The sequence below is a fragment of the Asparagus officinalis genome, chromosome 8 (genome assembly GCF_001876935.1).
Source record: "Asparagus officinalis chromosome 8, Aspof.V1, whole genome shotgun sequence".
In the NCBI taxonomy this organism is placed as follows: Eukaryota; Viridiplantae; Streptophyta; class Magnoliopsida; order Asparagales; family Asparagaceae; genus Asparagus; species Asparagus officinalis.
This window is the reverse complement of record NC_033801.1, coordinates 129,340,305-129,355,887: the sequence shown is the minus strand read 5'-3', so window position 1 is coordinate 129,355,887 and position 15,583 is coordinate 129,340,305. Positions and strand designations below refer to the sequence as shown.

At 40.4% G+C, this 15,583-nt stretch overlaps 4 protein-coding genes across 4 annotated transcripts in view; 2 read left to right on the top strand and 2 right to left on the bottom strand.

Annotated features, from left to right (window-relative positions):
• The window catches only part of LOC109821943 (uncharacterized protein At1g04910-like), a 17,808-nt gene extending 14,111 nt beyond the window's left edge, over window positions 1-3,697 (top strand). The window contains 5 exon segments of the mRNA XM_020388100.1: window positions 1,118-1,322; window positions 1,424-1,591; window positions 1,838-2,005; window positions 2,095-2,285; window positions 3,008-3,697. Of these exon segments, the coding sequence (XP_020243689.1) occupies window positions 1,118-1,322; window positions 1,424-1,591; window positions 1,838-2,005; window positions 2,095-2,285; window positions 3,008-3,170 (895 nt within the window). The 3' untranslated portion in view covers window positions 3,171-3,697.
• Window positions 4,056-8,024, bottom strand: LOC109820424 (protein TRM32-like). Its single transcript, XM_020386565.1, is given in 5 exon segments — window positions 4,056-4,868; window positions 4,952-4,963; window positions 4,965-6,357; window positions 6,701-6,789; window positions 7,270-8,024. Coding segments are annotated over 5 exon segments (2,331 nt in total). The 5' UTR covers window positions 7,433-8,024; the 3' UTR covers window positions 4,056-4,194.
• Window positions 12,678-14,018, top strand: LOC109821942 (fasciclin-like arabinogalactan protein 4). The gene is given in 5 exon segments (XM_020388098.1): window positions 12,678-13,336; window positions 13,438-13,516; window positions 13,519-13,877; window positions 13,879-13,945; window positions 13,947-14,018. Coding segments are annotated over 5 exon segments (996 nt in total). The 5' UTR covers window positions 12,678-12,917.
• Window positions 14,280-15,583, bottom strand: part of LOC109821941 — a 10,699-nt gene continuing 9,395 nt past the window's right edge. The window contains exon 8 of the mRNA XM_020388097.1: window positions 14,280-14,484. Coding sequence (XP_020243686.1) covers window positions 14,280-14,484 — 205 coding nt within the window. The remainder of the gene's footprint in view (window positions 14,485-15,583) is intronic.

Sequence of the window (15,583 nt, the reverse complement as noted above, 5' to 3'; positions counted from 1 at the left end):
TTGATTACCTCCTCACAAGTGCTTGAAGCCTGTACTTATGTCGACAGGGTGTTCAATTATATGTTATGCTTTCTGCATATTTCTTTGAATTCCTCGTTGCTTGGATGACAGGTTTCACGATCCATTTTGTTCAATATATTCATATCTAAACTGAAGCTTTTCGCTGCTACTGGCAATGCCTAGTTTTGTGTATCACTTGTAATTTATTTCGTAGCCTTGCATAGATGTTTCCTTGTTTGGGGCATAGGATTTCCTACTTTGGGTCCGTAACAACTGGTGTGGCTCCAAGGTTAATATAGATAGGTAAACTTTCATTAGCTGGTCTACTTTCTTCACGCAATCTACTATCTTTGCGTAGTTTTCTGTTCTCCCTTATGCTGGGACCATCAACCACATTAACAAATGGTGACGCATGCAGTCCCGTCCTTGCTTCTCTTCGCATTTATATGTATTGCCTGTTTGGAATAGGTGATCAGGCCTGTATAAGGTTTTTAACATTTTTAAATCTTGTTATCAATTTTTTGTATGTACTATTGTTTTTTACCATATACATGTTTTTTTCAATTTCATAATGAAAACAAAACATCGTAAAGTTGTTTACATTTTAAAATTAGATTTTGTTCCATATTAGGCTACCATTTAAATTTACCACTTCTATATGATTTTTCTTTTTCAAGTGTTGTTTGTTCTATACATCATATGATTGCTATGAGTTTCATCTAAAAATGCTTTTTATAATTCAAATCTTCTGGTTCAAGGGCTGTTACATTTTCTGTTCTGACAAATGAGATGGTCAATAATTAAGTTCAATGGGAAAAAATGATGCAGGAATATGAAACTCCTACTTTCAAACCTGTCAAACTGTGTGTCTCAGAGATTGGAAACTTTAGACTTCTGAATACATGAAGACAGGTCACTTAATGTAAGAGAAATGTGATTTAGGGGTACTAATAGATCATAATATATGATGTTTGACAGTTTTCAGCATGTTTTGGCATGATGAGAAATCTTTCTAGCATCTAGTCGTGTTTCAGCATATTTCTTGTGCTTTATATCTGCAAGGTTAATTTAAGTATGTGTTTGACTTTATTAATCTTTTTGTATTGATATTCTTCAGGTTTATTAGGATTTCTCCTTTTGCAAACCGGTTGTCTTTTGATTCTCCTCCTCCTGTCCAGCGGCTGAGATGCCTAGCAAATTTTCAGGCCTTGAGGTTTTCTAGTCCTATAGCAAATTTGTCTGAACAGCTTGTTTCTCGAATGAAAGAACACAGTGCAGATAGTAATGGAAAATATATCGCAGTCCATCTCCGATTCGAAGAGGTTAACATTTTTTTCCAGTGTGCAATTTATTCAGTACGAGCACTTTTAGAGTATTTAAACAGTAAACTTTGTTTTCGTTTCATTTTCTGCAACTTCTGTAGGATATGGTTGCCTTCTCATGTTGCACTTTTGATGGTGGAGAAGAAGAGAAAAAGGACATGAACGCAGCAAGAGAAAGAGGTTGGAGAGGAAAATTTACCAAGCGTGGTCGTGTTATACGCCCTGGTCTTATTAGGCTCAATGGAAAATGCCCTCTCACGCCATTGGAGGTACGCTTCCCAATTTCTGTTATTTATTAGTTATTATCAATGTTTTGTTTTCAGTTAACTTCGTATGCTAAATCCATCTGCATATTCCATACAATAAGTACCCATATATTCGTTTAACAATAATATGAAGTATATCCGTACAATAGATTAATTTAAATTTGGCAGTAATAGCTATTCTTAGCACTTAGCAGTCTAGACTACACTATATTTAGTTATATTTTGTTTAAAAACCTCTATTTTTGTCAGGTTGGTTTGATGCTTCGAGGAATGGGTTTCAATAATAACACATTGATTTATTTGGCTTCGGGAAAGATTTATAAGGCAGAGAAGTATATGCTTCCACTTCTTGAAATGTTTCCCCTCCTGCAGACTAAAGACAGTTTGGCTTCAGAAGAAGAGCTTGCTCCATTTAAAGTAATGCTTTCTCAGTTTGGTTCTCAGGATTTATGTTTGGTCACCTGTCATGTTATATGTGTTTTTAACTATATAACTCTTGCTTCCAGAACTATTCTTCCAGAATGGCTGCTATAGATTACACAGTTTCTCTTCATAGTGAAGTGTTTGTGACGACACAAGGTGGAAACTTCCCTCAAATTCTGATTGGCCACAGGAGATACTTGTATGGTGGGCATTCAAAGACTATCAAGCCTGATAAAAGGAAACTGGCTGTACTGTTCGACAATCCTAAACTTGGGTAGGTCCTCTTAACTTAAAATTAGCTTCACTTGCATGTTCCATGAGTTCTATTGGATTTGATTTTGAGTTTGAAAATTTTAGCTTAGCTGAAATGGTTTTTGTCATTTCAAGCTCATTGAGCTTTCTATGCCTCTGCGTGCATGCATATGAGCCCATAGTTATGACTCGGTAACAGTTCCAATTTGATCAAATCAATGAAAATTTTATTTTTAAGTTTTTGAAGATTAAAATAAATCCACATCAAGAGGGGATAGCAGCCAGCACGTGCAGAGCACTCATCACAGTTAAAAAAAATTATTTGGTTCTTCATGAAACCCCTACCATATAAGTTCTTCTTCTTCAAGTTTTCTTTTTTCATGGTGTCAATTCCTGATCCATTGGGCTATTTGAGCTAAACTTCATGCTGGTGGGGTAAATTCTTTAATCTTATGTGTCATAATAGTGCTATAAGTGTTACTCTTAGATGTTGCCTTTATCTTGCAATCCCTTTCTTGTCATTACATTCCGCAACTGCATATCCTTATCCATTGTGACTATTGTTTGATTATGTGCCTTTGCTTTAATATCGTTGTGATGCTTATTGTAAAACATGGAGAATTTCAAAACAAAATATTAGCTAAACTTACCAAGTATATGGTTTAAAACAAAGTTTCTTACTTGATTGGCTATGCTCTTTTGGCAATGATATAGCAAGTTGATTTTTTCCCCCTCCTGGATCAGATGGAAGTCTTTGAAACGCCAATTGCTAAGCATGAGATCTCATAGTGATGCCAAGGGAATGGAGATTAAAAGAACGAATGATTCCATATACACTTACCCATGCCCAGACTGTATGTGTCGTTCAAATAGATCAGAAGTTGTGAAGTCTTTGCCATCTCGATGATCCTGGCTGTAATTTGTTGCTAATTGCTTTCCGCCACTAACTCAGTTTGTGCCATTTGTGATACACCCTGATTTTTTTGCTCTGGTGCGTCATCATTCTTTCATTGGCATCTCTTGGAAGCGCCATTATGTTCCAAAGCTTGCCAGCTCCAGAAGAGCACATTGTCCGATTCTTTTCAACGTGGGATAATTGCATCCCCTTATAAATACATTGACGACATCATTTATTTTGAGAGAGAATTGACCTCGTCACTGATATTTCGAAGCCAAATGTATGTACACTGCTGAAGATCACTGTACCAATACCACCCTCAGTTTTGACAGGCTTTATGTACATGATTTTTCCCCCTTTGTATACAAAAGTTGGATTTCATGATCATGCGGGACTAGGGGCTTGAATTTTTTCATCTGATGTCATTTTGTATTATTTTGTTACAGTCCCATCCAAGTTTTGTATTCTTACAGCACATTCCTTCACCAGAGATAGAAGAAAAGAAAGGATCATACCTGTTTAATTTTTTCTTTTTATTCTTTTGCATATAGTTTCTTTCTTTATTTTGGTGGCTACAATATAGTCCCACAAATCTGTACACATTGCATTGTATCATACGTCAGATATTCTTTTGTGGTTTATGCTGTCTGATACATTCTTTTGAGAGGAAAATGATCACGGTTGAATCTGAAATTTAGGGTTCATCCCTTGAACTGTTGCAAAATTCTTTAGGAATGTCGATGAGACTTTCGGGTGTATGATCTTCTCTCTTAATACTGTATGGCTTCTTTTTGGGCTGATTTTGTGAGTGGGTACTATACTCGCTTTGGGTATGGAACTACCCTTGGATTTTACCGCGAAAGATTCCAATAGAGCGCCGTATATGTTGTGTACAAGTATACGAAGCACAATTTTTTTTAAGGACTGTACACCTCTGAAGGAATAATGGTTAGCAATCTCAGCGCTACAAGGAAGTAAAAGGGATGAATAATATTACAACGTGCACAAAAACTGGAAAAACCTCACTAACAACCTAATAGTTCCCAGTCTCGAGAACAACTTCATCCAGCAACTCATCCAATATTAGATCCTCCAGCTCAAGCCCAACATCCTCGCAATCATACTGAAGCTCCATCCACCCATCATCCTTTGCAAAATCTCTAGCCAAAACGTATTCTAGTGCTGGATCCAGCTCTAACTGAGCATTAAGATGCCCGCTAACATTTGCCCATACCTCCTCTAATACCCGATACCCTGAAGGCATCGGTCTTGTCCGTGTATCAAAGCGCGAGAGCCAAGGACAGCAAGAAGATGAATGATCGTAAATTTCCAAGATAACTTCACTTATTAAATCAAACAGAAGCTGGTTATCAAGAAAGATTTCGGGTGTAGTATTTGCTGATTCCTCGAACAACGAAGGATCAACTGGCTGGTTCGGGGAGTACCAAGCTCGAAGAAAGTCAGTACTCCCGAACCCAGATTTCCAAAGTACATCTCTCACGTAATTAAATTGAGTCTCATGTTGAGGATCGACTGGAATGCTGAAGAAGTTATAATAATCATCAAGTTCGGAAAGTACTTGCAACGCTTCAAAATCTTCTATGCTACCTTCTAATTGATCAGAAGAATAAAGTTCCAATTGCTTTCGCAAATAAAGAGGAGAATCTAGCTCCTCGGGATTGATATCACCAAGTTTTAGCTTGAAACCTGCAAGAAATGGACAAGTTCAGTCATTATCAAATGAATAATACGCATGATTGTCGATATATTTTTTATTTTTTGTAACTTACGCTCTGAAGCAAGCGGTAGCACTTGTTCTTGTTAGCCAATTGCTTTGGTCCTCTTCACGGCTGAACTCTTCCTCATGAAGAGGGCCATCAATATTATTTCCGGTCTTGGACTCATCAGTATCACATATGTCAACTTTCATAGGTATCTTAAGTGACTGAACTGCATCAAACACTTCAAATTGGGGATCTTTCCTGAAAGAATTTGAAGCAAAATCAGGAAGAGAGAAAATTCTTCCCAAGGTTTTTGGGGGTCTTGCGACCTGCGAATCTCTACTATCTTCTTTCTTCGACTTTAACCTCTCAGGCATCCTTTTCAATTCTCTGCTAGAGACAGACTCAAGCAAACGAGAGTACTTGTCTAGTGATTCGCTTAGAGAGTGAGCTCTTTTAATGATTTTACTGCTCGGTTCTCTCTCGTATCTGGCAGTGGATGTTCTTTCCAACGAAGCTTGCTTTTCTTTCTTTGAAGCCTTAGAAAACTTGCTTCCATAAGGGAGTTTATGAAGAACTCCATCCATTGAGATTCTATGACCTTCTTTCCTGTTATCTTTGATCACATCTTTTATCCTTTTCTTGATAGCCTTGAAACGAGCTGAAGCAGTTCGATTGTCTTTAATTTCAGAAGAATTAGATATCATGCTAGCAGACTCGATAGTAGAATTCTTCTTGCTCTCAAATGATTCAGCGGTTGACGCGCCATTCCCAATAGTGTTTTGTTTTGAAGAAGAACTACCATCTTCAAAACTCTCTTTTCTGTACTGCGGTAACTCACTTTTCTGTGGCTTATGCTTAATTCTAGTTGTCTCCTCATTTTGCCCGCACGATAAACCTGATACTGGAAATGAACCAGATCTATCCAATGCTTTCTCTGCCTTAGTCTGCTGACTCTCTAGGAAATTTACGAAGGAGCTTGGGTCCTTGAGAACTTTTAGCAGCAATTCCCGGTTATTATTAAGTAACACCATCATGTCCATAAACTCTTTAGATTGATGGACTGCTGCATCTTGTTCAATTTCTTTAACATCTGTACCTGTCTTTTTCGACAATGTTTCCTTCGCATTATTTACCTTTTCTCTGAGAACAGAATGTTTCTCTTGCAATCGATTGGGAAATATATTAATCTTGTGCGGTTCTCTTCTCCTTTGAGAAGGAAGGTCATCAGAAACTTCGGGCTCTCTGTTTCTAGAAGAACTACTCTCCTGTGTGTCGCGAACAGTTGCATTTTCATTGTTATCGGCATCATCTTCAACATATTCGTCATTTTCTAAATGATGGATGGAGAGAGTTCGAAGCAATTGGGAGGATGTGGAAGAAACACTCGACACACTAGCCCTTCTTTTAGAATTATGGCTCCTCATGAGTACCTTGCCAGAATTATTTCTTGAAAAAACCCCTTCATCTTCTAACTGAGACCAATGAACATAATCAAAAAGTTAGGAGCTTGCAGGTTAACCTGCATATAGTATGAACAAAAGGAGAGGCATGAACTTATCTTTTAGATTCTAGATTTTGTGGCTTAATAATTTCCACAGAAACATGAAGTAGATCACTAGAATAAGATTCAGGATTCCACGAGCTTCTTTAATGAAATTTCAGGGTAAAGGATGCATATATAAGGTTGATTTTTCGCCGTGTTATGTGTTGAGGTTGATTGTTAGCAATACCAGCATGACGAAATGAACTTTAATCTTATGTGGATGGTGACAAACAAAAAAATCATTCAATTGAGAAGTTTCTGATCAAACTTACCAGGCGGTTTGCGATGTTTGCATTTTTATTCACAAATTCAATCCCCTCAGGAGTTGAGGCATCTTGTTTCAGTTTTGAAGATTTAGTTCCTGCAACCAGAACAAGGAACATACGACATGAGAACAAAGTCCCCGCCGCCACAAGCCCATATAACTAGAACTATGTCTTTCACATGTTGAACAACATAATCAGAAAGAAAATTTTAAGTGGATATCTATCAGTTTGCAAAGACTCCCACGCTGAATCCTATAGCAAAAGATTGAAATCATAGCGATGAAATTGAGAATATATAACCCCTATAACTTTTTATTATAGCTTACATCATCCTTAAACTCAATGATCCTACCACATGACACCTCAAAATAACTTAGGAAATAAGTTTGTAAGTCCTAATAAATAGTTTAGGAGGTATAAGTGGCTACATCCTCCCTGCTAGGACAGGGGTTGTCTCCGCGATATCCGTAAAATTAACTCGCTACGTGACCGAAAGACCCTGCTTTCAGATTGCATCAACTGAAAAGAGCAAGTGAATGGAACTGTAATACGCGCAAAAGAACAAGCTTACTCACTTTCACCCTGTTTCTTGTCGCCGCTCCTCTTGTTATATGCGAGCATCTTCTTGACGTGGAGATGGTGGTTGAAGTCGACAAAGTGAAGTAAACCCCCCATGCATCCGTTAGGGACGCCATCCTTCGGTATCTTCGATCTCTTTCTCCCCAAGTGATCAGCCATTGTGCACCGGGGACTATAGAGACATGCACCCCTCTGATCAAATCCGAACAAACTTACGAAATGCATCCTTTGGTATCTTCGGCATCTTTGATAAGGTGAAGTAAACCCCCCCTGCATCCATTAGGGACGCCATCCTTCGGTATCTTCTTCGATCTCTTTCTCCCCAGGTGATCGGCCATTGTGCACCGGGAACTACAGAGACGTGCACCCTCTGATGAAATCTGAGCAAACTTATGAAATGTCGGCAATACGAGGTGAATTTACAGAGTTGAGCAATTATTTTCGTATAATCCTTCTACATTTGATGCAACGGGTCATGATTAATCCTAGAAGAAGAAAAAAAATGGAAGTCATTTTTGGCCTTGTTGAAAGCATTAGAGCGTGAATTTGACGCAAGTTGGCAAGTCAGCGCGACGAAAAAACAATCATATTGGACCCAGTTTGGATGAAATAATTAGGAAATACATTAAAAACTAACATTGAGACCAAGGTAGGCTCCGAATTAAGAAGAATGAGAGAGGAGTTTAGGATTGAGGCAAGCTCGAATGAAGGAGAAAGAAGCCAATTTTGCTCGCTCCAATTCTCCCCTTTTTTTTTCCTCATCAGATTTCTTCCCTTTTTTCAGTTTTTTTCCCCCTTTTTAATTCTAATTTTATCCACTTTATGAAAGTTCTATTCCCTCATTTTCCGCCATCAATTGCAACCGCAGATAGTTTAGTTTTGTAAGGATATCGAGTCAGGACAAATTTTCAAAACAGTCCTCCTTGGACTTTTAATCCTAAAAAAAATCCGTTTTCAACTTATTTTCAGAAACCGACCTGGTTTCCGCCTCAGCGCTGAAACCAGGTCGGTTTCTGGGAAAAAAATCCGAAACTTCACGAGAGTTGAATTTACGTGAAGTTTAGTAAGCTTTACTAAATAAACTTCACGGGGGTTCAATTCCCGTGAAGTTTCATAGTTCAAAAAAAATTTTGAACTATGAAACTTCACGGGAGTTGAACCCCCGTGAAGTAAAGCTTACTAAACTTCACGGGAGTTCAACTCCCGTGAAGTTTCGAATTTTTTTTTTTAAAACCGACCTGGTTTCAGCGCTGAACCTGAAACCAGGTCGGTTTCTAAAAATAAGTTAAAAACGGGTGTTTTTTTTAGATTAAAAGTGTAGACGTGATTGTTTTGAAAATTCCTCCTGTCGAGTCATCGTTATTGCACGGAATACAAATTCAGAACGACACGAAGGGGAACGCATAAACAATAAACTACGAATAAAAACGTATAATTGAGTGTCATGAAAAATAAAATAAAATAACAAGGCGATGTGATAAACACGCTAGCGCGGAAAATCAACAAAACTAAAATTAATAATTTTTGTTTTGTGAAAGAATAATGAAGGAGAAAATAAAAAATAAACTAAAACTTCTCTTTTCCATTTTTCGCTGCCTCGCCCTGTCCTGACCCTCACCAAACACAGCTAATAATGACAAAAACTCCAAATAAAATATTCCCGTTCCTCAGAAGCTCCCATCCCCAAAAATCCAAAACCCTAGAAATCCCACGACCCCGCATTTTTTATACCGACGGTGATTTTGTTTTTCCGTCGATGTTTGTGGGGGTTTTAATAAAGGATCGTGGCGATGAGTTGATTTTGGGCAGGGACACGGAGAAGGACCCTCCTCTACATCAAGCGAGGTGAGAATTTAAGCTTTCTTGATCTATTTTTTTTGGAGGGAGCTGATTCGAATAGGGTTTGGGCTGATGGTTTCGGCGAGGGGATTGGGTATTTGACGGCGCGGTTAGGGTTCCGGTTAGGGTTAGGGTTAGCTTCAGTGGTGGGTTAGGGTTTGTGTTAAGAGTTAGGGTTTGAGTTTTGTTAGGGTTAGGGTTTGGGCTTGAGTTCGGGTTAGGGGTTTGGGTTAGTGTGGACGGTCAAAATGTATTTTCAGTTAGGCCATTGATCAGCTTGGATTCAAGAAGTGAACGCCCATAGGCTACACACTTCAAATGTGCCCAAAGTCAAGCTCACAATAAGCTGAAGCGAAGGTCGCTAAATGATTGAAGCGCACCTTGTCAAACCACCCATATTGACTCGACTCGACCAAATCAGAAGGGAGTCGACTCCCAAAACAAGCCCCAGGCTGAGTCGAAAGGCATTATCAGTTGGCTAAACATAGAGTCGAATTCTGTGTTAAATTTGAACTCATGGTAACTAATGAATTTGCCCATGTCAACTCATGTGGACCAAGTCATCCACTTTCGAAGAAGACTCGTCACGTCTACAGCGACCCTCGCTCACGAGTTTGGTGATATCCGTCCACGTCTTCAACGAACTTCATCAAGCCCGTGAAGCTCGTCGGATAATCATTTTAGGAGCTATTTTTAGGGAATAACCTCTCCCAATTATCTCTTATCTTAATGATCACTCAATCTATAATTAATGGGTCATTAACTCTCTCTTTTAGTCTATAAAAAAAGGGGAGATTATTTATTCAAAGGGGATCCGAGAATTGGAAAAAAATTTAAGGTCTATTCATCTAAGAGATCAAACCGAGTCCTAGAGAGATCAACTCACACGCATCAAGAGATTCGCATTTTCGATTCAATCAAGTGAAAGTGTCAATAGAAGATTGAGCTATCTTTCAAACCACTAAGCTTGCACCTATAGCAAAAGACCCTAAGTCTTAATTAGTATGTCAACGGAGTACAGGATTGATGTTCCATCGGCACACAAAAAAGAAACCCTAGGAAAAATAAAAATTTTCTTTGTTTCATTTTTATTCTTTCGATTGTAATATGAGATAATTACAATATTAAAAGAACCCAAAACAGTTAGGGGTTAGTGTTACGATTATGGTTAGAGTTAGGGGTTGATTGATGCTCCATCGACACACAAAAAAGAAACCCTAGGAAAAATAAAAAATTTCTTTGTTTCATTTTTATTCTTTCGATTGTAATATGAGATAATTACAATATTAAAAGAACCCAAAACAGTTAGGGGTTAGTGTTACGATTATGGTTAGAGTTAGGGGTTGATTGATGCTCCATCGACACACAAAAAAGAAACCCTAGGAAAAATAAAAATTTTCTTTGTTTCATTTTTATTCTTTCGATTGTAATATGAGATAATTACAATATTAAAAGAACTCGAAACAGTTAGGGGTTAGTGTTACGATTATGGTTAGAGTTAGGGGTTCGGGGTTAGGGTTAGCAGTTGGGTTTGTGTTTTCCTTTGAGCCGACTTTTTCCTTGGATATTTTTATAGAGAATTTTTTAAAAAATAGCATTTTTAAAACATATCGATCGTTTTTGTAAATAATGAGCAAAAGTGATCCTTTTTAGCCAGCTCATCAAGACTGACCAAAATGACGTCAATTTTGAAAAAAAAAATCATCTTCAAACCATGCGGATACAGTGATATTTTCTATTTTTTCATGCTTTTTGGCCATTTTTTGGAATATTTATCTGGTTAACCGGTTTTACCTCATCTTTGAAATTCAAAATTGATAAACACTAACAGCCCCAAAATCATCACCTCTCCTCCACCCCACCCCACCCCTTCAAATTCCATATCTTTATTCGACTACCTGTCCCCAAGGTACCACGGTGTCCTCAAAATCTACTGTCATCGCTTCTGCTCCCCTTTCGACTCCGATCCCAAGCTCTCGATACTTTCAGTTTTCTTGGTCTCTAGCCTTTGTTCTGCATCTAGGGTTCATTCGACCCCTTTAATTTTCTTTCTTTTTTGTTATTTTTTTGCTAATTTTATTTTGATTCAAATGTGTAGACAATGCGATGTTGAAATTTCTCTACAATTTGTCTTTCAAGCATCACAATTTCTCTTTCAAGGATTCATGTAGTCAAAAGTGAGTTTTTTCCTACTTTTTTATATCATATTCTTTTGTTTCAATTATATTATGATGGGATTTAATTTCTTCGAAGAAGGATTTTACTATAACTGAGGTTTCCTGTTAAAATTCACCACAAAATTGATGGTAATATTTGAAACCCTAAATTCTCGAGTTCTCTTTTCAGTTTCATATTAGTGATTTTCATAACCTATGTATTTCATCAAAATCCAAGGTTCAAGCCCGCCCCCATGCTGCAACGATCAGCTCCCTCGCAAGGCCTCTCGCTCTTGATCGCTCGAAGAAGAATAGATAGAAGAATCGAAGGTCCTCTTCTGGCAGCAGTGAAACTTGCTTCATCATCAGCATGGCGATGCTGAGGGTTGCAGTGGCAAGTCCAAGGCACCGCTCGGTGGGGATGAGATATTGAGTCATAGCGGTGACGACTAGGGTCACTGTGAACAGGCCCCCCCCAAGGACCAACATCCAGCGAGTTGGGTTCCTTGGGCCCGTCCAGAGGGAAAACATGGCAGCTGTACTGAATGCTAATATAGCGTAGTATAGGATGAGCATGACCTTCTTCTTCAGCTGAATTAATTTACTTCAGGAAAACCAGCTGAAGAAGAAGGTCATGCTCATCCTATACTATGCTATATTAGCATTCAGTACAGCTGCCATGTTTTCCCTCTGGACGGGCCCAAGGAACCCAACTCGCTGGATGTTAGTTCTTGAGGGGGGGCTGTTAATAGTGACCCTGGTCGTCGCCGCGGTGACTCAATATCTCATCCTCACTAAGCGGTGCCCTCAGCTACTTAAATATACCACTGAGAGGATATGGTTATGAATATGATTCTATAGTTAACTATCCAGATTCTTATTTGACATGTATAAATGTATGTTGATCATAGAGCTACATTGTTTCAATCTTGAGATTACTAAATTTAAAACTAGTTCTAATGATCAAGAGTTGCAATCTTATCTTTTTAGATATTACAAGCATATTAATAAACTCTCTTATGACATATGAGCTATATATTTTTTTCGGTGTTACTTTTTTTTTCTCATATTCGTTTTGTTTCTGCATTTATATATGTATATACATTAGTATACATATGTTGTATATTGTGTTTGTATCTGAAGTTAACAAATATGATATAATTTTTTTTATTAAAATATATTTGTATGGAAAATGATTTAAGGACCCAAAATATGGGACCAATGGAGGGGATAGGTGAGGTGTCCCCTCTCTATTGCATAATGAGTTGGCATGGCCAACTCATTATGCAATAGAGAGCGAATACCTTACCTGTTGCCAACTCATTATGCAATAGGGAGCGAATACCTTATCTGTTCCCTCCCTTGGTCCCATATTTTGGGTCCTCGTAGCAGCATTCTATTTGTATCTGTGAATGACAAGCGTGTATAAACATCATAAATATCATATTTAAGCCGCACCAGAAACCCCAGTCCAAACCTGCACCAGCCAGCCACGACCGACAGAAAAAGCAAAGCTCCGAATAAAAGTGACTAAATCTTACTTAGCGGTGTCCTGATCGCAAAACAATTAATAAAATATTCATGTCATCCCACACCCGTCTCTTCTCCTCTTCTCACTCTCTTCTCACTCCACTGAATCGAGCGCACAAATGGACAACTCCGATAATCCCCGATCTACCCCTGCAATCCTCCTAATATTACTCCTCCTACGCCCTTACGCCACCGCGGTTCACTCACTGCGCCATTCTCTCGCCTCATACCCCAATTTCTCCGACTTTTCCACCTTTTATCCTCAACCGGGCTCCGTCGCCCGGCGAGCTGACCGACCGTCCTCCCTCATCTGCCTCGCCGTCCCTCAACAAGTTCCCTCCTCCGATCCGACCTCGCTCGCCGCTCCTCCGCCGTCGCCGACGTCATCGCTACCACCGTCCTCCTCTGATACCTCTCGTGGGCCGGATCTCGACGAGATCCCTTCACCGGCGGCAGGCTCGTCGCCACCTCTCTACGCAGACCACGGGCCGCGCCTCCGGCGATCTCGGCGCCTGAATCTCACGCGAGAGTCCCGGCGGTAAGGTTACCGCCAGAATCGCCGTCCTCGAACGCCAACCTCGCTATCTCTGGTGAAGACCTTGGCCGTAACACAAACGTCAGCATCTTCGCACGTCTCAGATCTGTTGGTCCGTACGGCTCCGATTTCGCGGGCCGTCGGATGGCGGAGGCCCCGCCGTTAGGGCTGAGCATCAGCCGGCGTTTCTCGTCAACGGCAAGAAGTTCAACGTCGCCGCGTCGATGCTGGAGGCCTCGGCGTTCGTCGAGAGTTCGAGGAGGACTGAGGCAAGGCGCGGGATCACGGTGTTGCGTGCCCGACGACGAGGCGTTCGCGCGGATCTGCCGGCGACGCAGGCCGCTGCAGTCGTGCCCGGCGAACTTGAAGTCAAGCCGTGCTCTTTATCACGTGCTGGCACCGTCTACGCCTCTGGTGGGTGCTGGAATCGACTTCGGAACACGCTGCAGCCGACATGGCGACTGAAGACGAAGGGCGGGCAAATTCACGCTGAACATATCACGAGAGTGAACGGATCGTGGAAGATCGATACGGGGTCTGTTCAGCTCTATCACGCAGACGGTGTTCGATCAGAATCCGGTGGGCGTTTTTGGGATTTCTAGGGTTTTGCTGGCCGCGGGAGATCTTTGGCGGAGGAGGCGGCGCGGCGGCGCCGCCGCTGGGGGCGGCCGAGATCGGCGCCTGAATCGTCGGTCGATCGTGGAATTCGTCATCGGCCGTTTGGGGAGCAAGGAGGAGATCGAGATCGGGAGTCGCCGCCGATCGAAACGGGCGTTGGGTTGCATAGTCGTTAGGGTCAGCGTATTAGTAACTAACCGCTATGAATTGAAATCCTAGGTTTTTCTTTTAAAATTAGATTAACTTCATCGCCGGCAGGCAGCGATTTTGGTCCTTCACAGAATAGGGTTTGAGACCCAGACATCGGGAAGGAGGTGACGTCGGATATTTACGGACTGCCATCGCGGTAAGACACCGCGGCGAGTGAGCTGATATAGAGCGCGGTGAGCAGTGCAGTAGGTTCTTCGATGCTGTCAGGGGATCGGTGGTCCGCTGGCTTGTTTGACCTTTTTGGGCTGAGGAAGTTAATGGGCTTGGGCTCGTTATGGGCACCTTTGGGCTTTTCGTAAACAGTGTGGAGACTTTTGTGTGAGCTGGATGTTTCCAAGCAGTGAGGAGATGGTCAGTAGCTGCCACGATCAGTTGTATTTTGTGGTATGCAGACTTTGGCCTTTGAAGGATGCATGGGTGTTGCCGTCGTATTTGTTGACTATTATGCTATATTTACACGTGATATTGTAACTTTTTTTTGCTTTTCTTTGTTAAAATTAGTAAGTCATTGGTAATGTCTTAAAGCACTTAATACGTTTATATGATTTCTGGAGGTATGATGTGCTTGATTTTGCCATTATTTGGGCTCATCCTCGTTCTAGCCTGAAGGGGAGTAAGTTTTGAAGCATTCTAGGCCCGGGCCCGAGAAATGAGCTCAAATCTTACCGGAAACATCCCGAGAAGTGAGACATGTTTTTGAACTATACAGGAGACAATTGAAATGTTCAGTCTGCCCTCTACCCTCCTTGCGAACACCCGGCTCGTATGCTACAAAAATGTTCTGATACGATTTGTACTACCAGAGGATTTGTACTACCAGAAAAAAAAAAGTGAGTACGAAGCTATTTATGTGAGTCTTAAAAGTAAGTACTACAAAATTGTCCTGAGCAGTTAACTATTGGCATGGCACAAAGGATCAATTTGTGACTTGGCATAATTTACAGAATTTTAACGAGTACGTTGGTACGTTAGCTAAAAAATACTGATGATTTATACAAGGCTATGAAAATATCGTGTCACCACATCGAAGGGGTAAACATATCGCATATCAGCTGTTGCTCAGAAGGCTACCTAATCAATCAGCAAGCAACAAGAGTCGATATTGTTGACGAGGATGAAGGCTATCAAATGAGTGGAGGACAAAGTATATAATTAAAGAAGTCAATGTATCCTCAATGGACAACAAAGTTGACGCCTTACATGTTAACGCCTCTGAAATTAAAGAGAGTGACATTGTTAGCAATCTCTCCTCTTCTTGTTTTAGTAGCAAAACAATTGTACATGCAATACTAAACTATACTCATACCAACAAGATAATATTTTGAAGGGATGAAAACCTAAAAAGTACGAAGCACAAAAACTGCAGGTGAAAAGATTTCCTCTAAAAAATTATTGGGGGGGGGGGGGGGGGGGGGGGGAAAA